This window comes from Pyricularia grisea, chromosome I (assembly GCF_004355905.1).
Source record: "Pyricularia grisea strain NI907 chromosome I, whole genome shotgun sequence".
Classification (NCBI taxonomy): Eukaryota; Fungi; Ascomycota; class Sordariomycetes; order Magnaporthales; family Pyriculariaceae; genus Pyricularia; species Pyricularia grisea.
The window spans coordinates 5,344,838-5,369,164 of NC_044973.1; the positions used below are offsets into that span (position 1 = coordinate 5,344,838).

Genomic DNA, 24,327 nt, shown 5'->3' on the forward strand with positions numbered 1-24,327 from the left:
TGATATGCAAGAAACTTGTTCCATTTCGGTATCCCGTGGGTTCTTCAAAGTTCTACTCCAAGGGTATTCCGGGGGTCCCCCAGTTTCCACTGCATGTAGTAGGTAATGGGTACCTAAAATAGATAAAACTTTATCCGCCAGTAAGCTTTGGTACCAAGGCTGGTGAAGAATCTACCACAACACTGACCTTGTCTCCCCAGCATCCTTGTGCTGTATGTTTTGATAACTCCGGTGTTCTAGGGGTTGGAATGGGTTCCGTTCACAATTGAGGATCTGTTCTTTGCTTATACCTCGCTGTTGGTATTTTCCGCCCCTTCTAAACCCAAATCCTCTGATCTTCCCTACCCTCTTCTGGGATCCCCTCCTAGGAATAGATGCTTAACACCGTTCCCATCACCACTTCTGCCATCTTGGTATTCCTAATCCACACCATTACAGCCACCACCACCACCCCAGCCCTCGTCTACCGCGGCGACACCCGCAGCCCCGAGACGATCGAGCAGTCGGGGGGCTTCCACAGCCGCGCGGCGTCCCTCGGGCTGGCAGAGGACTACAGCGTGACGCCGGTGGAGCACGTCAAGATTTCGAGCTCGGACCGTCGGTATCTGCACGATCCGTGGATATCGACGGGCAAGAGCCGCAAGTCGACGTACTTTTTCATCAGCGTGAGGCAGGAGGGCAGGACGGCTTGGGTGTACCACATCAGGACCGAGGGGATTTGCTTTTGCGACCTTCTCGAGGAGCACAGGAGGGCCGGGGTGCCGTATACCATGAGTCACGAGCAGGAGTATGTGGCGGCGAGCTGGATACCCTGGGACAACGTCGTCGGGTGGGATGTTGTTGAGCCGGATGGCAAGAGGGTGTATGTACCAAAGAACTCGATACCAAAACAACTTGATGAAATAGATTAAGATCAATACGGTTTTGTTCTTTCTTTCTATCGTTGGCAAAGTGGGAGGGAAGTCGTTGCATCAAATGTCTCTGAAGCTTATGCTCAATACTTTTTATGGTGATTGTCTTGATATCTTTCGACCGTAGAGGGGCTTGTACTAGTCTAAAATCTAGTAAGAAGTAACTCGAAGTTTGTCGCGGTTTAGTAGGGGTTTTTTTTTTTTTTCATATTTGTTTTGACCTGCCTTCTACCCAGGTTCCTCTTCGGATAGCCCGACATCCGTATTAAAATAGCCCATGGCCCCAAACCCCTCTGTGAAGAGCCCAGAAATAAATTAATTTCTCTTATTAAACTTAATAATACGTTTTGTAGTAGATAGGAGAGCAATCAGAGCATAAACATGCCAAGAGCCAACGAGGTCAAGGCCAGCACGACACCGGCGACCGAAACAGACTCCCGACCAGCTCCCGCCTGGACAGGAGCCTGGGAAGTCGTAGCGTTGGGTGACGGCACGGTGTTCGAGGGTGCCGCCGTCGCAGCAGAGGCCAGGAGGTTAGACACACTGGTGTAGGCCGGTTTGGGCTTCATGTTCTCGTCGAACAGGCAGGCGCCGCCCGTGCCCGGGAAGGTCTGCGGGATCCAGCTGTACTTGTCGGTGGGCTGCCAGACCATGACGCCGACGCAGGCGGTGACGTCGAGGCACGAGCCGACGACGGCCACGTAGTCGCGTGCTTGGGTCTGCGCGGCGCTGCTGCTTGCCGGCAGGGACCGGTGTTTGATATCGAGCTCGGTAAAGCTGACTTCGACCCCGAGGTCGGCGAAGCGCTGGAGCTGCGCGGCGAGCTTGGCCCTGGTGGGGGTGGCGCCGACTGTCAAGTGGCCCTGGAAGCCGACACCGTCGATGCGGACGCCCTGCCCCTTGAGCAGGCGCACTATGCCCATGACGGCGGTGGACTTTGCCCCCGGGGTTTCGATGTTGAAGTCGTTGTAGTACAGCTTGGCGTTCGGGTCGGCGGTGGCGGCGGCACGGAACGAAATGCCGAGGAAGTCGGTGCCGAGGGTTTGATAAAAGGGCGAGTTACGGAAGGTGCCGTTTTCGTTGACGGCCTCGTTTACTACATCCCAGGCGTAGCAATCACCAGCAAAGTGGCCAACCACGTTGGAGATGTGGGACTGGATGGCGGCGGTGAGGGTGTCCCTAGTCCAGGTGGTGGTCTTGACGAAGGCTGGAAGCTGCGAGTGCCAAGTTAGAGCGTGGCAGCGGAGCATCTGGCCGTTGACTTTGGTCAGGGCGCGGACGCGGTCCGCATTGCCGAATAGGAAGCGGCCAGGGTCCTTTTCGGTGGACTCCCACTTCATCGAGTTCTCGGGGACAATCATGCCAAACTCGTTGGTGTTGTTGACGACGCCCATGTATGGCTCGTCGGTGAAATCCCTGGTGTCGCTGGCTGTGCCGAAGTAGAGAAGGCCGGCCTTGACAGCTAGCGAATGCAGACCGTCTGTCCCATTGTAGCCGACGGTGATGCCGTCGGTGCTGGCCGTCCCATTTCTGTGTCTTTGTGCGTACGTCTCAGGCACGGCGGCCAAGAGGCTTGTGAGGGTTATGAGTGTTGCTAGTCTTGTCATGTTGATTATGCTCCAGGCTTTGTATAGACAGAAATGAAAGAAATCATGCGTTTTCACCAGCTATGGACAAGACAGAACGAAAAGGAAAGAAGAGTCAATGGCAGAGGGTTGCGGGATGTTTTATTTTCACCATCGCAGAGCCTCCCCGAGTACGAAACAAATGTCCATGTTGCACATCATGACCCAAGCTAAAACCAAAATAGTACAGAATAAATAACAAAATTGGCTTGGTAAGAATAATGCGGTCAATTGTCGTTGGCCAACATGTGGAACTTGAATCTGTGCTCGAACTCTAGCCAGTTGTCCAAGTTTCAAAGGGAGTCAGGACCGGTGGTTTTGCACGCAGGGGGTGGAAAGCCGAGGGCAGAGAAAGTCATGCAAGAGAAGGAATCTTAATTGTTCCAAAGTTCCAAAGAGCTTATCTCATTGCTTCCTCGATCATCCCACCAATGTCGGAAGCAGCCGAGAGATGGGATGTTTTAACCTACTGGGCAGAAAGCGACCCGGTTCGGTGTGTGACTGGCCAGTCAGTCATTTGGTCGGTCAAGCAGCCTAATGATTATCAAACGTTGGACAGGCCGGTGAGGGCTGGTTGAGTCAATGCAGCTCAGTAATTCCTTTACGCGGGTTTTGTCAAAATCGTCACATTCGAGTTTCGATCTGCACTGGGGTCTGGGTACAGTTTATGCTATAGGTAGAGCGGGCGGATAAATTGGTCATGGGCGTTATCCAATATGCCTGGAAGCTGGGAATGTTAGACTCTATGCTAATCGAAGTCCGAGTGGGTACGATAGCACGAATAGAAGTGGAGGAAGGGGAAGTACACGTAAAGAAAGGAAAATGATCCCAGTACCTCTTGCCTTTCACTGCTCGAATCACGTGGACTCACTGGGAACCTAACGGGTTCCAGGTACCGTACCTTAGTCAAGACTCAAGACGCCGTTTGGATGAAAAAAAAAGGCCCACGCCGCCCCACTCAATAGAAAAGGGGTACAGCTAATTGTGCACCAGTTGAAAAGGTCATGCACAAGGCTGACTCTGATTGTACGGGTAAGCCGCTGACGATGGTCGCCTGCCAAGCAACCATGGGCCCCTCCATCATCGTCATCCCGTTACTTCCGGTGGGACCTGCTTCTGTTCCGATCTACGCAGCGCCCGTGAATCTCGGTACATGTCTGTACCTGGATTGATTAGACCAGACGAGACGAGATAGTGAATTGAAAATTTGTCAAAAGGGCCACAATCTGCCTGCCTTCTTGATCTCTACAATCCGCGCCAATGGGTTTCGACACCTGGTCAAAGAAACTTTCCAAGGCTTCCGAGGCCACGCAACAATTCATCAACAAAAAATGGCAAGTAAACAAATCAACCTTTTGTTGTTGACCATAGACAAAAGGGTCCACCCATACACTTTTACGCACTTTCTCTTTTATTTTGCTCTTTTGCTCTGCTTTTGTCACTCACCTCCCACACTCACTCGCCCACTGACTAAAACTGACTCGACCTTCTGACACACGCACCACAGGGAAGAGGGCAAAGAAACCATCAATGAACGGCGCGCCCGTGCCGCCGCGGAGGAAGAGGCGGCCAAGGCGGCAGCGGCCGAGGCTCTGTTGGCCAAGGAGCGCAACGAGTTCCTGGCGCCCATCAAGGCCAAGCTGGAGGCCAGCAGCAGCCCCCGGCCCAACCCTGCCGTGGCGCCCGCGGCCGAGTCGACGGCCAAGGATGCGCCGGGCGCCGCGACGTCGTACCACGACATGGAGCAGCCGCTCGAGTTCAGCCGCGACTCGTCGCACAAGGCCGTGCTGCTGGTGACGACGCCCATCGAGTTTGGCCCCATCGAGCTGAGCAAGCAGTCTTACCGCCTCCTGGCGCGGCACGTCGGCATGAGCATGGACAGCATCTGCCACTGGGCGTTGTGCGTCATTGACCGTGGAGTCGGCAAGAGCTGGGCGTATGACCTCATGAGCGACCGTCTAGAGCTCAACATGATCGGCAAGAACGTTTTTCGTATCAACGAGGTCACGCCAGAGTATGTGCAGACGTGGAGCTCGGCATACTACGTCGGCGAGACCACAAAGTCTCACGAAGAGGTCAAGATGCTCGGAGAGACCCACATGGCCCTGAATCCAAAGTACAGCCTCCTCGAGAGTAACTGTCAGCACCTGGCCGAGACTTTGATGAAGGCACTGTGCGACGGGAGGATCGTGAGCCAGCACAAGCTGGATGAGGAGCTCAAAATGGTGTCGCCCAAGATGGCCATGGACATGATGATGAACAAACTGGATTTTAGACTTGACGGCCCAGATTCCAAGGGGGCCGAGCACAGCGATGAAGTCAAGAACGAGGTTAATATAATCGGGGAGCTGTGGGGAAGGGTGAAGAAGTACCGCAAGGATGAGAAGAGTGAGGAGAAGAAATGACAACCATGATGAGAAGCAAGATCTAGACTTCAATTGCGGTACGTCATGGACGCAAGGATATGCCATGCTGCTTGCGATCAGACTTTTTGTTTGCATGAGCCGGCATCCTGTCATGATAACGATGATTTTTAATGATTGAATGGAATTTAATTGTAGAAAAACACAAGTCGATTTCTCCTTTGATGTTGTATCATTGTGTCTAGCGTTGAACATTTTGCTTGCGTAACAACAGGCAAGAACACAAGAGCAATCAGATATATCCAGGCAGCAGACTCTTTATGAAGGTCATCGATCACTACAATTTTTGAGCTATTATATTTGGGAATCGATTCATGAAGTGCTAGCCTAGGGCGCTATCTATATGGTATCTGGGTGTTTTGATGATTCGTGGTAAACAGGCACAACACTAAGACTATTTATACTTTATCTCTGGGCGAACAAACACACCACTGTAGCTCTAGACAAATTGGGGTTACTAATACAAACGGGATTTTGATGCAATGCGGCGCATGAAATAAAAGAACAGTAAGCGACGCCAAAATTTAAATATAAACCCCGGTAGCCCTTCCCCAGCAATTGGTGAAATGTTGTTTGGGGGTGGTATCCGAAACTTCACCCCTCATCCTTGAGGTGATCGAATGGTTGGCTGGGTTCCAGGTCCATTCTATACTCGCAATCAGTGCCCGCCCATAATGAAAGCCAACCTGTGCCTCATTATCCGGGCGCACTGAGAAGGAGACATATGACCAATCAAGTCCAAGTCCAAACCCAACTCTCGTCTTCGAAACGAACCCCAGGACTGGCGCGTACGTACTATGGCGTACGCCGGGTCGTGAAAAAAAATATACCACTGCAGACCAAGAGTTAAGCCACAGTCTCGAGTTCGTCAAATCATTAATTCTTTCCCTTGTGCGGTATTACCAGCCACAACATCCATCACCTAACCCAACTTGGCGTCGAGATCCTTCATCAACGACATGAGCTCATTCTCCTCGCCCTCCATCTCCAGGCCCTTCCCAACCCACTCCCTAGCCTCCTCCAACCTCCCCATCTCGATCAGGCACTTCCCGCGCCTCCACCAAGCCTTTGGGTTCCCGGCCCTCTTGGCCTCGACGCTGGCCTCGGCGTCTATGGCCCCGTCGACCCAGTTCAGGAGCGCCATGTGGGCTTGGGCGCGGTTGGCAAACAGACCGGCGACCTCCTCGCGCACCAGCTGCTGCGGCTCCCAGAGCGGGCGCTTGAGGGCCATCTCGAGCCCGAGCGAGTAGAGCTTGATGGCCTCGGCGTAGCGGCCCTTGCGGAACTCTGCGTTGCCGCCCTCGCGCATCTTGTTGACCTGCGCCGACAGCTTCGGGTTGACGGGGATCGGCGGCGGCGGCACCGCGTGCGGCTTCTCGAGCCCCAGCAGCGTCCGGTGTAGGCTGTTGAGCGTCGCCAGCTCCGCGTCCAGCGCCCGCGACGGGCTCGTGCTGCTGATGGCTTTGGACTGAGGGTCGATCCGGATCGGGAGGAGTGTGAAGGTATCTAGGTCCGACATGGTTTGGTTTGTGTGTGTGTGTGTGTTGATGTGAGAAAAGAAAAAAAAAGTGTCTATGGTGGGTAAAAATGCGGTAGGCGGGGATGTAGCGCCGCTTCGTCGATGACGGTGAGACCCAGTCCCGGCGCTTTTTTACGAGGTCGTTCGGTTGTTTGTTTTTGCGCTTTGTAATAGATTTTGATTATTGGGTGTTATGAGAGAGAGAGAGAAAAAAAAAAGAGTTCGATGCGTCGCAAAAACCTAGTATCTGGCGGCGCGAGGTGATACGTGGTCAGTGATCTACCGTCGGTTGGATAAATTTCAAACATGCCTGTCATCAACTTTGAAAGTACACATGTACCGTTTCGCGCCTTTGCGCAAAGACTCCAGACACGTGTCGGCGGAGATAAGGCTGTCCCATCGCTGCCCGATAAGCCAAAAGAGTGGGGGACCAATTTGAGCAGACAATTTGTGGGGTAGCCCGTGTTTGACTTGGGTTTAAAAGTAGTAACACACAAAACCCCTAAAACATTAGGCTCTCTTACCCGACGACTTTGCTGAAATTTTGATGCAGCCCCGCAAAACTGTAAAAACTCTTATTTTCTTTTTTGGTCCTGCCGGTTCGATGCAGGTGTTGTATTGCCTGTCTCAAGAAAGGGGGAAGGGAAAAAAAAAAGGCTCCGGGATTGTGCCGTGTCCATCCCACCAAGCAAGGTTCTGGGGTCCGAGGCGTCCATTTGCTGCAATCAATACGGAGTCAATACACATCTTGCTTTTTTTTCACTCCCTGGAATTGCCTTTTGCGTCAAGGTAACACCCTTGTGCCATGCATCTATCTTTAGTCTCCTCATATGTCAACAACTCCAAACAAACGTCATTGATTTCCAGCCCTCCCCCAGACCCCATACGAAAATCCTTACCAGCATCGTAACTCTATTCTTTGGACGTCACCGTCAACCCACAACAATGCGCCCATGCCCCATGCACATTGATTGATTTGGCCATAGAGGCAAGGTCAATTAAAAAAAAAAATCTTCTTTGGCTAATTGAGACCGGTAACAGCGAGGATGTTGCGCCGGCGGTTGATCTCCTGCGAAAAATAACAAGAGAAGATAGAAAGGGAAGGCACACCGGTCAGGTTACGCCAAGTTACGCCCAAGACCCAAGACATGAACTCTCTCGGTGGAACGTCGGTCAAGAGACAAATGTTCTCCTTTGCATCCGTTCCTCTTCCCTTACCCACTCACGGGCGAGGGAGGGCAAACATGCATTGATCACAACCCTCTGGATGTCTGCTCTGCCTACTCCTTACATCCTCTTACACCAGCGCCTCCTCTTTCCCATGTGTATTTCCAAATGTAAAGTTGCTAGGTGGACGAGGTGCGCCTGCGAGATCACCCGTTCCCCCTTCTATGTCTTGCTGTTAGACCTTGTTATAATCGGTATCCAGAATCCGTATAGGCCTCTAAACTTCCAGCCCGTCTATTATATCCGATATTTACAGAATCACCAGGCTCAATTGAAACAACTGCTTCGCGTATACAAGATACTCCCACGGTAATCAAGAAGCAGAACACAAAACCAAAATTCCAATATTCCGAACAGCTTTTATACGTAGTGCGTAAAATCCCAGCCGCGCCGCAAAACAAACCAAAAAAAGACCGCCTTATACATTATTTGCTCATCATGTTACAATAGCATCGTCATTACTTCGTGACATCGTATTCGTTCCTCTCCAAACTGTCATGTGAGATCCCAAATGCCATCTGCACAACGCTATTGACTACTTTGGCAAGATATGCCAGTAGACGCTAGCCCAGGAACACGGCTCTGGCTGACCAACGTTCCATAAACATTTGCGAGACAAAGTAAAGCGGATCCTCCAGTCGCCTATCTTGCTCATGGGGGTCGTCAGGGCAGTTCTCTTGCATGATCGCTAAGTGACCGCGAATGTTACAGTATCAGCATTTGTCAACTACTCGGGTGTTTAATGACAGAGTCGTTTGTGCGTCGTTCTCAACTCACCTGGGTCTGTCATCCACCGCCACCAATGCCAGATGAAATGTTTCTGTTCCTGGGTTAGATACTTCATTGGGGTCCTTTCCGTGTCATGCATCTCTGTGTTACGAGGGTCTCTGCCGGATTTGAAGTAATGCCAGTGTGCTAGGAGAGAGGTCGCGCTCCGATGCTGAGCAGATACCAGAGAGGGCAAAGAGAAACGGGTCTTTTTAAGGCCAGCAAAGTCAGTAGGTGCTGAGACTGCATTGCTGATATGTATCAACAAAACTCACAGGCAGTTGGTTCTGTCGGGCGTAGCGTCCGCGATCCTGAGTTGCCACCGAAATCTCGTGCAGTAGGATAAAGGTTGCTACGTATAGTGTAAACCAGTACTGGGGGTTGTTGCTCTTGAAAAGATCGCTAATCTCCTTTTTCAGCTTTGCTGTCTCGTCTTGAATAATCTTGGTCGTTAGAATACTGTCGATCTGAGCTGTCACCATCCGCGGAAGTGAGATCCGATCTCCAAGGGGATATCCGGGTCGTGATTCTGGTTCCATGTCTAGCTTATCATCTCCTGAGAGATAAGCCGACCCCGTTGTAAGCCCTGTCATGGGAGTTAACTTCTGTACTTCTAAGTTTGGCGCACGGCAAAGGGAAACTACTTACTCATAGCAAACCACACCTTGAACAACCCGCTCAGGAACTTGCGTTCCTTGACCCGCGTATTATCATCTGACTGCTGTTGCTAACCTTTAGCATCAAATCTTAATGGAGTGATCATTAGGCTCTTACATTTAAGGTGTACCAGTGACTAATCGCCATGGTATAGGTGTCGCGTATGATGGGGTCGCAGCCAGCAACAGAAGCCGTCATGGCTGTAAACGCATTTTCCTCGATATATTTCGAGATTGCCGTGGCTGTTGCATGGATGCTGTGTAGTGCGAAAGGAGTCAGGCGCGTCACCATACCATAACCATCACAAGTCCACTTTCTGTCTAGAACGTCGCCTTCCTTCGGTAAGAACCTGCGTACTTCGAGGCGAAAGGGCACGTCGTAGAACTCAGGAAGATTGGGATCGTGCGTGTAGAATATCTTAAATTCTACAGTCCGGATGGAGCTACTAGGTAAGCAATCAACGTCGTGCATCTTGGTACCTGACCACCGTGCGGTGAGGTTAAGACTGCCCTGTCTAGCAAGTTGGAGATCCTTGAGATTGTGATGAAGGCAGTCCGCTGATCGTGTTGTCTTTTTGGACGCCGTGTTGACCTTGTGGCACTCGGTGCAAGGGCCAAGAGGATCTTCTGGGTAAAGTGGGTTGCACTATCACCATCAAACATCACTCAGCGTCATGAACACAATCCGCGCGAGGAAGGACTCGAAAATCCGCAACATACCCGAAGTTTTTGAGTTCTGCACCGGATACATGCACCCCTTATGCGCGTTTCTGCCGTCGCCTTTTTCGATGCTGAGTCGAATGCTTTTCGATGAGTCTTGTTCTTGCTGGTGCGCTTTTCAGTTTTCCATGGCGTCGGATCATATGACTGCCTCATCACGATTGACGTCCTAGCGTTCATGTGGGATGTCGAATCATTCAGGGGCAAAAGCATAACATTCTGGTAGTTATCACCAGACACATATTGGACACCTGGTCGAGATGATGCATAATGGCTCTCCTCATAAGGCTGTGAGCATGCAGGCACCTCGATCCAGGGGTCACCTGATCCTCCTCCCATGGTTGCTTGGGATGTTTGATGGATTTGACTGAGGGGCGAATGTGAAAAGTTACTAGGGGAAGAGTCACGAGCTCTCCGCTCCGGGCGTATAGGATGAGGAAGTATTATGGCACTTGAAGATGGTGACCAAAACTGTTCTTGGGGCTGATGCGCTGGGTGTCGACGATGATCCACGTGTCGAGGAGGTTGATGATAGGCTGCTGTGCTTGCAGTTTCGGGGAATGCAGCCGGATTTACCAGAGCAGTATTTGGTTGGTCGTCGCAGGCACCAGGAGAGCAGTGATATGTCTCCAATGCTGGTAAGATACTCCTTGGAGCGGGCAAAGTAATGTGAGGTTCCAGATGGTTTGAAGAATAGCGTTGCTGTCGGGATTGTGCGGAATTATGATCAGGAATTGTAGAAGGACTCTCGGCCGAGTAGCCAGCAAATGCCGAGTCTCTATGCCTGTCGATTTGATTTCCTGACAACAATAGTGACTGTGTGCTCACAGGATTCACCAATGGAGCTATTTCAGCTTGGAGAAGTTTATCTGCTTCTGGATGCGTGATGTCTTGCTGAGAATCGAAATTCCAGTAATGCTGCGATGATTCCACGGCCCAGTGAGAAAGATTCTCTTCTTGTTGACTAGGCTTGCCGGAGGAAGAATGCTCAGAGACGTGAGATTGGGTCTGTGGCAGCGGCGGTGGGAGAGATTGGGGAAGAAACTGTGCCCCTTTCTCGGAGTAAACTGGGATGTGGTTTACGGTGTCAATTGAGCTGTCTTTGACCAATGTCGGACTGTAACTTTCCGAGGTCTGAGATTTCGCCGTGAAACAAAGCGTGCTTGTGTTGTAGCCGAGATACTGACTGGTTTGGTTGGATGTTTCTCGATCTGAGAGATCCCTTGAGGGGGGGTATGGCCGAACTGGATCTGTCCATGCGGCGACAGAGGGTGTTCGCGGGGAATCCGACCCGACCTGGCTTGTTGATTCTGCAGGTAGCGGACACAGAGACTGAGACGCTGATGAATGCTCGTAGTGACGCGGATTAAATTCGTTCCTGAGCTCTGTAGTCCCTGTGAAAACATTCGACCCCTGATCCAGCCTGCAAATTGGGTTATTTCGCAACCGTCTGCTTGGCTTCTCGGCTTTCTAAGTCCCATGGATGGTCAGCTCATTTCCGGGTAGACGAAGCCTCTAATAGACCCTACACAAGAGTCAGTTCGTCATTATCCGGCGGCGGTTAGTCTCGACCCAAGGCACAATGTATCCCGGGTAGGCAAGCTAAACCAACAAGCTGGCAGAAGTTTGTTTAGGCCACCAATTAACAAGCCAAAGTCGACCAGGAATCGGACAGTCCCGCAATTTCTGCGACGACGACACCGCGAGAACCATTAGGGGCAAAGACGGAGGAATACGAAGACGGTGACCCACGGCTCTGCGACGAATTGATCAAGTCTAGACAGCGAGACAAGATGGCACCAAGGGCATCTGAACCTCGATAGAGTCCCACTGCGGTTTGTCGAATACCTCTGTCGGAGCAGCTTGCGCAATACACAACTTTGTGTTGCAACAAAACCAATGGGTATTCAGGAGAGTGGATAGTTGGCGAGGACTGCGAGGTACAACTTACCAAACGGTTGCGGGGAAGACCTGGGCTATGGAAGTTCATTATGGCGGATCTTTGAGTAGGTGGGATGCCGTAAGGTAATAATATGTGGGTGTACAATAACGCCAGCGGAGGGCGCCGATACCAAAGCATGCGCTCGAGAGATGTCGCGGATTCTTCTCAAGTCTAGTCGACCGGGCAAAAGCTTCTGTCCCAGGAATCTCGAGGGGCTACTGTAACAAGCCCCACTGACAGGATGTGCTCTTTGTGCAACTGTCAAGTTACCAGCACTGGGATTGGCTGATCTGGTGACCGGTGAGTACAGATCGACGTGGACCAGTCGGGTCGATGATATAGGCGCAAAACCTCCTTAGCCTTCAAGGTGGATTTTGGCCGATTTGCAGGTGCTCGTCTGTAATTGTGTTGCCACTTCACACCTCGTAAACGAATGCTAGAAATTTGTAATCCTACACAAACAATACAAGGATGGCTATCGATCGATGGCAGAGGAAGGACGGGCTTGTTGAATTGCAATCACTCTAAGCCAAACCAACCCACGCCCCACCGGTCTCAGAGAATCTCTGGATGCCCAAAGGCGAAGATCGGTCTTCGTGTTCAGTGCCAGCAGACAAAGGACAAACAACGCTGCCCAGATTTATCTCTGCCTATAATTCCCTTGTCTCCTGAAAATATGTCACTGCTCTACTGAAGGCCTTTGGTTCGTGAGGTGCATGTAATCTGTGCCCTTGGGGATGAAACTTGCCCATCTATGGCCAAATAGATGGCCATTAAAGCTCTAACCGCCGTCCAAAGCACTGTCGAGTGCGGAAGCTCAGACGGTGGAAAATTCGAGCGGCTCGGCGTTGTGGCTTGTCGTCAAGACGCCCAGGATGCAATGCGCATCGAGCTCGGGGTACGACGTGACGACGGGAGACACAAAAGATTTGGCGGTTTTGGAAGGCGAGAGGTGTGTGCGGATCGAAAGACAGTAGTGAGTGCTGTTCTAATCAGGCCAGACTCACTCGACGCGATTGTGTTGAAGTTTGTAAAAGGAAAGAAGGGTGGGTTGTCTGAGAGACAGTGATCTGTCTGGTCTGCGATGGAACCGAATTCTCGGTAGGTATGCAGGCGGCCACGCGAAGGCAACCCCAGGAACAGCAAACTGATTAGATAGACCAACAAACATTGATCGACATGGGGGTTCGGATGTATATGGCGGGAGGGGTCGGCCGGGCATGTTTGCCACGATCTGATTAGTCGTGGAGGGGGAGCCAGTATTTTAGACCAAGCGCTGAGCACAAAACATTGTTTGCGTGATGAGGAAGCAATAAAGCGCTTGCCTGCATAATAAAATTGATGGTGGAAGGCTACATACAATGTGGGGAGAGACGATAGCAAGTGGGTTCGCAGAGGCCCAGGCGCCAACCAAAGCCAACAAGCTGCAGATCCGGTCGAGGGGTTGTTCATTCTGGTGACGCCTGACGCCTACAACTTCTTCAAGACATGAATGAAACGCAAACATTGTTTTTCTCCGGTCTACCTAGGTACCTAGGTAACTACCTTTTTAATGGAGTCAAGAGGAATTAATGCAAATTTCCAAGGTCGTTTGGTTATCACCTCAATGAGCAGGGTACACTACCTAGGTACATACCTAGGTAATGAGGCAAACACAGTTTTGTTAATTTACGAGTGCCTGCCTGTTCCTTCGTGGATCAACGTCACCTTGACCTAGGTAAGGTAGGTACCCATTGCGAAGCCTCCTGCCTTCTTTGGACCGGTCCAGTAGCTCCACTGGCTCGACCTGCCGTTTTAGAAGAGGTAGGTACCCAAGTGCATCGTACCTAAGTCGTATAACGATACGACGAGCCTGGATTTGCGGACGAGTTTGCCTTTTCCATAACCCCCCCATCGTTTCCACAACCCAATTTACTAATGTACCTAGGTAGGTATGCAATTCTGGTTGGTCCCCGGGGTTCCTGGCTGGTAGGTGTACCTTACTATTGAACAAACCGGGAATCGGATAATTTCTACCCTCCAGCACCAATGCAAAAGAAGGACCCCTGCACTGCTTTCGCAGCTAGAGCCCACAACAACACTGACGTCGGGTCTGGTGCGATTTCGGCATCTGTACCTGTACCCCTCTTCGCTCTTGGGTTGCACACAACAGCCTCAACTGTGATTACCTTAAGTGGAGTTCTCAAAACGAAATGGCCTGTCTGCAGCTAGAACTAGAGGTACCTTATGCACCTTTTTGACGGTGGCCAGTTGGCGCAGCGGACCTGAGTGTCCGCTTTACTTCGCTTGCTACCAGCTAGGTACCTACCTAGGTAGTTACCTTACCATGGGTAGGTACTTTGCAGCCTTTTCCCACTCTACCGGTAGTTTTCGAGCGCCAGCGGGCAGACACATTCATCAACCCCCGGGCACGCAGGCGATTAGGTACTATCTTGTTTTCTTGACCTTGGAATTTGCAGATGAATCACTTGCAGGCCTGGTGAATAGCCTATACGATTGAGTACTAAGGTACACCTACCTTAGGTACATAGCCCACGTCAAATACTGCACAGATTGGTACTGATACGCAAAAACTACGAGCGTTAATCGCTGGCTACATCGGTACTTACCTCACCTGCCTTTACCTACCCGACCAACCTACCTAGCCGAGCGGCTACCTGCTTGAGAGATCGTCATGCTGCCCGGCCGGTCTATCAAACAGTTGCATTTTCGTCACGGGACGAGCAAAATCACCAAAATCTCGACCCACCGCTCTCGCCTGTTGACAGGTTTGAGAGGCCAAGTCCTGACGTCTCGGAGCTCGAGACAACGTGAAAGTGGATCTTGACCGGTTGCCTTCGCGCAGTTTTTGAGGTGTTTTGACTGGTGTACTCCGGCCGGGCAGCGATTGACACTCGGCACGCTGCAGTATATGCATTGGCGAGCACTTTTCTCATTTTCATTCCGCAAATCCTCAAGAGGGGCTGCTCTCGTTTCAACCTTATTGTCGATCAGCTTTCTGCGTCGGGTTGAGTCTGGGTGAAATTTGCCCAACAGGTGGTCGCTTGCATTCACGCATCTACCCGCACGGAGTGTCATCCGCTCCGACAAGAGCCTCCCTCCCGTCATCTGAAGTTCTAAACTGTTGCATATCGGATCAACATTTCTCCCACACAAGATGTGACCTCAATGTGCGCATATGCTGCTAATGGTTCGCTTCACGATGTCAAAGCTGATTTCCTTGCGAAGGGGTCCATTCATTTGAATAGCAACAGCTCCAGTTTCTCACCTCATCCCGTACATCTCGATGTCTCCTTGCGCCCACAGATTTTACTACGTCAGTCACTAGGTCCCCAACAACACCTTTTCACCTACGAGCCGACAGCAGGAGGGTGGAGCCGACTGCTCTACGAGCAGCACTACTATCCATTGATGGGGTGATATCATCTCATCATGCAAAAGCCAGGATATCTTAGGTCTGCTTGCCTCCTTGGTACCATACGCCGTTGGCCTGCGGACTTTTGCATGGATTTCCCCCAGCACCCTAGGTAATGCGTACGGTACCGGGGCTAGTTGGGATCCTTGCAACGCTGCAGCAGCCATGCTGCATATGCTAAATGCAGCCAAGAAGCATGTTTGCTTGCCCGTAAATATCGAATATCGTATTCGACATCCTTCAAGGGCACCATGCGCAAGCGAACAGAAAGTCGCATCCCTTAGGCCTACGTTTTGCCTTTCGCTCAGGAATTTTTGATAAGTTTGTACAAGAATTGACTGTATAGGCTCAGACCTGAGACAGATCTAGCATTGCATAGATTTCATAGGAAGTTGACACTTTTTTGACAGCATCCGATGGTCCTTAGGTTTATTCTAGACCTGAACGACCAGCCTTTTACACTCAGGTCATCCATGGCTAGGTTGCAGGACAAATTGGTCACAAATGAGCTTGCAGGTTCGGATACTCCGTCGCGTACTTAGATGGTTTTGTGACCCACGGTTCTCTGTTCACCGGGAAGACTCGTTCCAGGCAAGAATCACACTCTTCGCATCTTAGTTACCCGGTCTGGCTTGACTGTCAGTATCCCCCTGCAAAATCAAATCACGTATGTTGATCTAAAGCAGAAGGGGGTGTGGTTCCGGTGTCATTGCTGGCCCGAGATCATCGGAAGGCTGTCGAGACGAGGGGTTTTGAGAGTAGGCGAACATCGCGGATCATGAAGGCCTCGTTCAACCCGATACCTCTAGCCGATGTTGTCACCCTGGTTGATCACTGGTGGCGATGCCGAGTAATGCCTTTTGTATTCGGTCCGTGTCAAAACATCAACTGGTATCGCTACGAAAACTTGACCACGGCTAAGCACAGGTTGATACTTACGTGTCATGCATGAGCTGTTTGCGGTTGCCACCATCTTTGGTATGTAAAGCTTCAACGGCCTTACCGACGCTCGATTAAACTTTGATAGATACCTCCACTTTGATGCCTCATCCCTTCGTTTGGCTTTTGCCCAATCACTGTGGTTCGCTGGAACTCACCGGGCGGGGGCTTTTGTAGGTCAGATGAGGCATATTCCGAGTCTATGGCCCACCTCTGCCAGAGACACACCGACATATACACTCCAGTCGCAAATCTTCCTGGTTGTGAAAGTCCAAATCGCGAAGGACTTTTCTTCATTCTCTCGCACCAAGAATTCCCACATTAAAAATGAAAGATCGATAGTAGACTAGTTCAAATGTGCTATCTGTGGATCACCGGGTGTCGTTGTCATGTAGGGGTGAGAACGACCTTGTACCACAATCATTATTAACATAGTTCACCGAGGGAGGATTCACCGCCACTGTTCTCTATCAACATCCAGAGACGATACGCAGACGGAATCTTGCATGTTTGCCAATTTGCTTGTCACTTCATTGGCTTGTGGGAACTACGGAAATCCGTTCCGGCTGTTTGTATCATCAACCCAAGTCTACTCATGGGGGGTCCTGTTAGGAAATACCTGGGATAAGAGATATGGGGTGATTTTCTAGACTCTCATTCCTAGCATCTGCCCGAGGTCAGTAATATCATGAGAGGAAGGTATATACCGACGTCGATGAACATAAATACCCACAGCTCTGACACCTTTCGACATTTTGTTCTTCTGGGTCAGTCACCGCTTCCCGAGCACACTTGCGCTTTCTAATCCTCTTGTTTACATCTTACCTTCCTCAGCTGCAAGTCAACCGTCCGGCACTTTTTTTCTGATCTATCACTTTTTAAGGATCTGTCAAACCTGCATCATCTGTCCGTGACTTTTATCCTCTTTGGGCTTCCTGAACATCAAAGCATTCAATCTCTTTGCAACATCCAACCTTTTCGTAACTCCCACCTATTCCAAGTCTCTTTGCACAGATTCCCCATCTCCATCTGTCGCCATGTCTGTCTCTCAAATCCTCTGTGAGAACATGATCAGCACTCAACAGGTCCGCTCACGCTCTGCAAGCGTCTCTAGCCAGTTGTCTGTTACGCTGCGTTCGACCAAGTCGACAGAGACCACGGAAGAGGCCTTTGCAGCAGATCATGTGTCACAGTTCCCCAAGGAAGTCACGGGCAGCTTTGTCTGGTCTGGTGCAGATGCCTCCGCACCCATTCACCATGTCATTCAGCTTGACGGGGCTGATGTGCTCGAGATTGAGAATGCGGTTGCCTCCTTCAAGGGTATTGTTACTACTACTCACATCTCGGTCCATATGCCCTACCCAAACTAACTGACCATATCTGTGAAAAATGAAGCTCAGGAACTCCACGGTGATAAAGTTAGCTGCGAAACCTTTCCTCTCTCGGACAACCTGAGTGCCCGACTCCGTGAGGCGTCCGATGCCATACACAACAAGCAGGGCTTCTGTCTTTTGAGGGGCCTTGAGGCTTCCAAGTACTCTCATGAGGACAACACCTTGATCTACCTGGGAACTGCGAGCCATATCGGCAATGTTCGAGGAATCCAGGACAGCAATGGAAACATGTTGAGTATGTATGAACTGGCTCTCGTCACATCTGATCTACTTTCCTGTGAGCAAACGATTTGTCTCGACACAACTAACCACAGTCTTTCTCAACACAGGTCATGTCACGTCAGCCAAGGCGTGGGAGTCTCTTCCTGACAGGCTTCGTCATGGCGTTCACACCAACAAGAGCATGGTAAATTATTTTCAGTTCAAGTTAATCCATAACCACTCGGGATAGGCTAACCGACCTCCATAGCCATTCCACAGCGATATGGGTGCCGACATCCTCTGCCTGCACTACCGTCAAGTGGCCAAGGAGGGTGGCTTCATCCATCTGTCCTCGGTTTCTACCATTTACAACGAGCTTGCTGCCAACTACCCCAATGTCCTCGAGGTGTTGGCCACCCCGAACTGGCCCATCCAGATGTAGGTCTCACTACGTAGCGAGCGAGACTGATTTCGCAGTCCCAAGACGCTTGCATAAAATCTGACATCGCATTTACATTACAAACAGTACCAAAACCCGTCTTCGCCATTTCCTGGCGTCTCTCATCTCGTACCATGATGGCAAGGTCATGGCAAGCCTCGACCCTGGCCGCCTGGGCCGACAACAGGCCAACCCGGAGCATGTCCCCAACAAGGCTAGCACAGGCGCAGGATCCTCGCTATTCCGGGTGCCCACCCTCACCCAGGTACAGCGCGACGCCCTGGCTGTCTTTGACCAGCTGGCTCACAAGCACAAGATCTCTGTCGGCGCGCAGGCCGGTGACATTCTCTTCGTCAACAATCTGGCGTTAGTGCACGCGCGTGATGCCTACACCGATGAAGAGGCCGCGGGAGGTCAGCGCCGCCACGCCGTCCGCATGTGGCTCCACGATGAGAAGCTCGCCTGGTCGCGCCCGGCGGGCATGCGGGCACCGTGGCTCGCCGCGTTCGGCTACCACTTCAAGCCGCAGGGCTCCATGGGCGACGCTGCAGAGGATGATAACTCTGCACGGGCTCGCCGCATCGTCAATCGCAAGTACCCCATCGTCCCCGCTGCCGACTACCGTATCCCCAAGTACACGGCTGGCTCTGCTGCGTTTGTGCTAGACAGCAGCGACGACGAGGCTGAGTACCTCGACGATGACAGCGACTTTGAGTGAGATGTGACTTGGCTCTAAGGTACATTGAAAGACGCGACCCATGTCCGAGTTTGCTGTTTTCCATCCTTCCCGATTATATACTATCACATGCTCTTGCTCTCTTCTCGGCAGGAAGCCACTCGCTATTTCTTGGTGATTATTCATTTCTAACTTTCTACCATGTCAAAAAAAAACCAAAGTTTTCTGTTTTTTTTTTCTATCTTTCTTTTTTTTCCCCAGATTTATGCAACTGATCGATGATAGGGGAATACTGGGTCTCCCAGCTAGTTGGGATGGACAAGGCGGAACAGCACACCAACGAACCATTCACATCTAAACCCTTCCTTTTCCCTCAGATATTCATTCTTTCTTTACTTGGTGAAAATTAGGTTACCCCGAGCAAATAACCAGGTAGTGTCTCCTTTTATAGCAAAGGAATGTTTGTTCTTTACACCCAAACGTTGATCTCGAATGCTATATGTGCATTGCAACCACCAAATTAGAGCTGTGATTGACCATGTTGATCACATCGGATGCAGTATATTTTGGGCATTTCAAGCCTCAAATATGCTTGTATGTACCTAGGCAGGTAGTCAGGTGTCTTTAATCTGGTCGGGCACGCGATACCCCTGAGCTAGCTCAACTGGTTTCCCGAGTGAATAGACTAATGGGATTAAAGCGGGGGTTAGGCCCGTATTCCTAGGAGACTGCAAGGTTTATCTTCGGCAAATATCATTTATTTCAGGATACCCAGGAATTAGGCTTTGGACTGGTTCACATTATTATTATCATGATACCGCAAAAGACACCATCTTGCCGAATGCAAGCATCTATATGCAAAACTGCAAGATGCAATATTTTCAAAGAAAGAGGTCCCATAACTACTCACTCCCATCACATTACATAAAAGGCGGTAAAATCGCCATCCTTTGACACCATGTCATAAAAGTCCACATCTCTCCCGTCACATAAAATCCCATCCTCCCAAATTTTCTTTTTTTTTTTTAAACCCATCATATATACTAAATGAGGACAGGGGGGGAAAAAAAGAAATGAAATTTACAGAGCGAGGGCACCAAGGGCAAGGACGGCGAAGCCGCTCAAGCCGATGGTGGCAGCACCAGCGGTGGGGGAGGTAGGGGGAGCACTGGCGCTGCCGCTGCCCGAGGTGGGCTGGGCTGAGCCGGACGAAGCGGCGGTGGTGGTGGCCTTGGTGGAGGTGGCCGGGGCTGCGGTTGAGGTGGAGCCGTGGGTCGACGAGGCAACGGCCGACGATGCGGGCGGGGCGGCAGACGACGAGGCCGGAGGAGCAGCAGCAGATGACGACGACGACGACGACGACGCCGGGGGAGCGGCGGTTGATGCGGGGGGCGCGGCGCTGCTGGCTCCGGCGCCGGCCTCGACGGCGGCGCAGAGGCTGGTCAGGGAGGTGAGGACCTCGCCTGTTACATTTGAAAAGAAGAAAATTTGGGGTTTAGTTATTGTTATTTTTTTTCCCCCTCCCCCTACTCCTCAAGAAAGAGAAAAAAAAAAACGTACCAATCTTGTCTCCGCACGAGCTCAGGGCGCAGGAGGCGGCAGGTCCCGAGACGATCTTGTCACGGTTCTCGCACATGCAGGCCAGGTCGGTGGAGCCGCAGCCGGCAGCGGTGGCGGCGGTGCTGATGCAGGAGCGGGCGCACTCGGGAACATCGTTGATGCTCTGGGCGGCGGCAATGCCGGCGAGGACTGCGAGGACGGCGGTGTACTTCATTTTGAGTGTTTGGTTGGGTTTTTTTTTTTAATGTGTAGGTTATACAAAAAAAAAAGCAAAGATTAATGGTGTCTTATACAGGATGCTTTTTTTCGTTTTGTTATCTGCTGAGTGAATGGTCTGGTTGTGTACTAGCGAGAGTAAAATGCGATGGGGAGGAGAGAAGAGTCGGAATGGATGCACAGGGAGAGAAAAGGGCAGGTTTTTTATAATAAAGATATCCTAACTGAGGGGGCAAGGCTTGGTCCAAAGGTTTATTGTCCACACATTCTAAAGTCCACCTCGGTCTATACCCACAAAAAGCATGTGCAAGGAGTCTAGAGACGAGTTCAGTGAGTGAGTGAGTGAGTGATGAAAACCCCACAAAGAGGCTGGGGAAAATGGGACAAGACGTCAGGGGATCGTCTAGGTACCCGACGTGCAGAAGAGGGCCTGTCGTTGGCCTCGGCACGGGTTCCATAATTTGATGAACCTTTTTTCTTCTTCTTTTTTTTCTGCTCTTTTCCTCCTTTGCCGGGGTATAAGGAAGACATGGTTGTTGCGGATGATGCTCGGCGCAGTTTGCCATGAAAGAGAAAACAAAAAAGGTAGGGTATGATTCTGTGGAGAAGGTTGCTTAGGGTGTGATAGGTACCTCGCATTAGACGGTAAAAAAGCACCCCTCCCCCTCGGTCAAACATGTTGCCAACAAAAAAAATAAAGGAGAACTCCATGGCATACCTCCCTCAAGCTCCTTTACTACTGGAGCCCACTCAAGCTCGCAGCACCTGCCACCTTTGTAAATCATCATCTGGATCCGGGGGAAAGAATCAGAAAGGAGCCGCGGAAAAGGCGGGGGGAACAGGGGGTTTCCATGGTTCATAACAACTCGGTGGTGTGGAGCCCCTGCTTCTGGACCTGGCAAAGCCCTTGGCTTATAGGACAGGCTTTTTTTTTTTTTTTTTTTTTTTTTTTTTTTTTTGCGTTAGCTGAAAGAGTTTCTCAAAAAAGAGAAAGAGAAAAAAAAAGATTGATGTGACGAGATGCGATGCGTAATTTCCGGTATTTCCTTTCCTCCCCCTCCCACCTTTTTCACATATCCACCGATCAGCATGCTGTTTTTTTCACGGCTTGCACGGTACATTTCCGTAATTACTTGGTTAGGAGACCCCTTATTTTTGCCACTTTCTTTTCTGTTTGGGACACAAAAGTCAGTCCACTTTACTAGGTACTTGCTATTATTTCAAAAATGCCGATGACAACAGCTTTCTTTTCAGGATGATCCAAGTGTGTATACATACATGTGCTTTTCCCCTCCAACGGCTAGCCGTTGATTTGAAGCCACAGCTATTAGGGAATATAATAAAGTTTTATATATATATATATATAGGTACATATACCCATCGACAAAACATCCCAATTGCCATTCCTGGCTTTCTTGAAATGAACCCAGTTGCCAAAACGGGTCCTGTATCCGGCGGCGATTCCCCATTCCAGTGGATTTCCCCGGATTACGATTCATCGCCAATGGTACTGAGCAGAACCCCGTCAGGGCTGTCAAAAAAAGTCTGGAGAAGCCTGTCAAAGATGGACATCGGGGAGGGATGGAACGTTAATTGGAAGGGTCCTCCATGCGAAGGATTTCAGCTCGGCTGTCTATATCTCATTTAAAAAACAGGATGATGATTGATCACTAGAGGAGATATGCTTTTACGGAAACATTTCAACCAAACGTAATGACAAGACCTTTTCAGGGAAGTTCAATTGAGTTGAAGTGAATCGATGAATCAATCGATCGAGGAAATTAAACAACGTCAAGCCGAACCCGGGTATCTGCAGGGCAAGGAAGCACTGTATGCTGGGTGTCATTGCCATTCATAGTACGCGGTACGTCATACGCCCCCTGCCACTTCAGGCGGCTACCTATATACTAGAACATCCAATCATTCGCATCTGAACACACCTGCCCTGAGTCGCGCGTACCTATCAACTTCGCCTTGTGTGTATTTCCGTCCTTGCGACGGCTCGCAGGACACAAGAAGAAATAACTGCGATGGAGAAAAAGGACCGATGAACATCATGTACAGAGATGTGATACATACTCTATTCACTTCAAGTGCGAATGGACCGACCATCACGAACACGGAGCAATCACATGGTTCAGAAAGATTAATACGATGAACAGAAGCAAATGTCAATAGGTTTCGAGTTTAAGGGGGTTCGGAGGGAACTTGGGAGGCCGTGATCGAATCAACATGGGTGTGAAATTCAAGAGGGGCTCAAAGCGAGCCGACACCGAATCCAGGCTAATCTTATCCGAAAGTTGCTTGGCCATTATACGTAGTATTCAATACGTAACAGCTTCTTTTTTTTTCATAAAAAAGAAAGAAAGAAATTCTGTAAGCCAAGGTCTATAAACAATTGGTCCGGGGGCTCTACCATAGTACACACACTTTGACGCCAACCAGTTGATGTTGTTATCGTTGACCAGCCCTGCAAAATCCGGTATGAGCCACAGTGATCGGATCGCAAATCCATCTAGTGGGCCATAGTGTACTGTAACGAATATACTACGTATTACCTGTATAACTCTAACGTCTGCTTGGTCTGGTCCAAAACGGAGGCGCAGTTTGTGCGAAAGCTGGGGCAATAACCGCCCTTGGTCTACTGGTATGGGTTTTCATTTGTCCCTTTTTCTGTTCCTCCTTAACAATGGGTGGCTGAGTGGCCAAGTTTTTGACAAGACTAGGATCTCGATGGCGACGTTGAGATTGGCGGTTTGGCCTCTTGGAAAAGTAATATGCAACAGTGAGTGGTACGTGTGGTAGTACGGGTAGGGCATTTCTTTTTGTTGTAACAGAACGGGACGAGCAACCACCGCTCATTCGTAAGAGGAAATCACATCGGGACCTTTACCCAAGCTTGTCTACCTACAGTACAGTATGTTTTTTTTTACCGCAACTACAAAAAAGACTTTTTTCGCCGAGGGATGACCGGTTTGAGTTATGAATGCTGATTGAGGCTCGCTTCATTGCCTCAACAAAGGCCTGCCTGCCCCAGCAAAAACACCATTTGGGCCCCAGTCAACTGAGGCGTGCCGGGAGGTCAGGCCCCGCTCCGGACACCTCGGCGTCATTGCCTCATGTGGTTGGCTGCTGACCTTTGTATTCCCGCCCCACCACTTTATGTCACGTTGGTGAGATTTCTTGCCAGTTTTCCAAGTGGCCTGATGGCGTAGGTGGCAAGCCAGTAACTTGTGTTAGAAGTAGTACTCTTTTATTGCATGACGTTTGGTGGTCCAGTTATATTCAGCATAAATACAGTACTACTATGGTATGGTATAGTGGTTTCTCGTGTTTTCTCGGGATGAATGCATCACATCCGCATTTCCTGCTGCACCCTATTGGAAGCTTCCGACCTACCTACCCGCAGGTGGCGTTGGGATCGATGGTGTTCCTTGCATATCCGAAATGGCTTGTTGTTTGACGAATACTCCCGGTAATTGCCTCTGTAAGTCAAGACGGAGCCTCATGTTTTGCTGGCAAGTGCGCACAACCAGTTTGTGTTCTAGTGATAAAATGTTTTATTAGATGTCAGTCAAATTTGGATTAGGTACCTAAGGTAGATACCTAGATAGATTAGTCGGGCCGGGTCTTCCCTTGCATTTTTGTCTACACTAACACCTTACATAATAACCACTGTTTTTATGGTTATTTGTA

At 50.4% G+C, this 24,327-nt stretch overlaps 8 protein-coding genes across 8 annotated transcripts; 4 read left to right on the top strand and 4 right to left on the bottom strand.

Moving 5' to 3' along the window:
• Positions 1 to 374: 374 nt before the first annotated feature.
• Positions 375 to 911, top strand: PgNI_06593 (uncharacterized protein; the record flags this gene model as incomplete). The annotated part of the gene is made up of 1 exon (XM_031126615.1): positions 375 to 911. The coding sequence occupies one exon, from the start codon at positions 375 to 377 to the stop codon at positions 909 to 911; it is 537 nt and encodes a 178-aa protein (XP_030982316.1).
• Positions 912 to 1,279: 368 nt separating this feature from the next.
• On the bottom strand, positions 1,280 to 2,518 carry PgNI_06594 (uncharacterized protein; the record flags this gene model as incomplete). The annotated part of the gene is made up of 1 exon (XM_031126616.1): positions 1,280 to 2,518. The coding sequence occupies one exon, from the start codon at positions 2,516 to 2,518 to the stop codon at positions 1,280 to 1,282; it is 1,239 nt and encodes a 412-aa protein (XP_030982323.1).
• Positions 2,519 to 3,867: 1,349 nt separating this feature from the next.
• On the top strand, positions 3,868 to 4,941 carry PgNI_06595 (uncharacterized protein; the record flags this gene model as incomplete). Its single annotated transcript, XM_031126617.1, has 2 exons — positions 3,868 to 3,893; positions 4,044 to 4,941. The coding sequence occupies 2 exons, from the start codon at positions 3,868 to 3,870 to the stop codon at positions 4,939 to 4,941; spliced, it is 924 nt and encodes a 307-aa protein (XP_030982322.1).
• A 940-nt stretch (positions 4,942 to 5,881) lies between these two features.
• On the bottom strand, positions 5,882 to 6,478 carry PgNI_06596 (uncharacterized protein; the record flags this gene model as incomplete). The annotated part of the gene is made up of 1 exon (XM_031126618.1): positions 5,882 to 6,478. One exon carries the CDS (start codon positions 6,476 to 6,478, stop codon positions 5,882 to 5,884), a length of 597 nt encoding a protein of 198 aa, XP_030982321.1.
• A 3,829-nt stretch (positions 6,479 to 10,307) lies between these two features.
• PgNI_06598 (uncharacterized protein) lies at positions 10,308 to 10,736 on the top strand (the record flags this gene model as incomplete). Its single annotated transcript, XM_031126619.1, has 2 exons — positions 10,308 to 10,487; positions 10,680 to 10,736. 2 exons carry the CDS (start codon positions 10,308 to 10,310, stop codon positions 10,734 to 10,736), a joined length of 237 nt encoding a protein of 78 aa, XP_030982163.1.
• A 2,718-nt stretch (positions 10,737 to 13,454) lies between these two features.
• Positions 13,455 to 13,901, bottom strand: PgNI_06599 (uncharacterized protein; the record flags this gene model as incomplete). Its single annotated transcript, XM_031126620.1, has 2 exons — positions 13,455 to 13,756; positions 13,877 to 13,901. The coding sequence occupies 2 exons, from the start codon at positions 13,899 to 13,901 to the stop codon at positions 13,455 to 13,457; spliced, it is 327 nt and encodes a 108-aa protein (XP_030982162.1).
• Positions 13,902 to 17,182: 3,281 nt separating this feature from the next.
• PgNI_06600 (uncharacterized protein) lies at positions 17,183 to 18,897 on the top strand (the record flags this gene model as incomplete). Its single annotated transcript, XM_031126621.1, has 5 exons — positions 17,183 to 17,465; positions 17,541 to 17,774; positions 17,869 to 17,945; positions 18,009 to 18,178; positions 18,267 to 18,897. 5 exons carry the CDS (start codon positions 17,183 to 17,185, stop codon positions 18,895 to 18,897), a joined length of 1,395 nt encoding a protein of 464 aa, XP_030981794.1.
• Positions 18,898 to 19,935: 1,038 nt separating this feature from the next.
• On the bottom strand, positions 19,936 to 21,138 carry PgNI_06601 (uncharacterized protein; the record flags this gene model as incomplete). The annotated part of the gene is made up of 2 exons (XM_031126622.1): positions 20,416 to 21,138; positions 19,936 to 20,318 (listed from the first exon to the last, which is right to left on the bottom strand). The coding sequence occupies exons 1-2, from the start codon at positions 20,627 to 20,629 to the stop codon at positions 19,936 to 19,938; spliced, it is 597 nt and encodes a 198-aa protein (XP_030981793.1). The 5' UTR covers positions 20,630 to 21,138.
• Between the last annotated feature and the right edge of the window lie 3,189 nt (positions 21,139 to 24,327).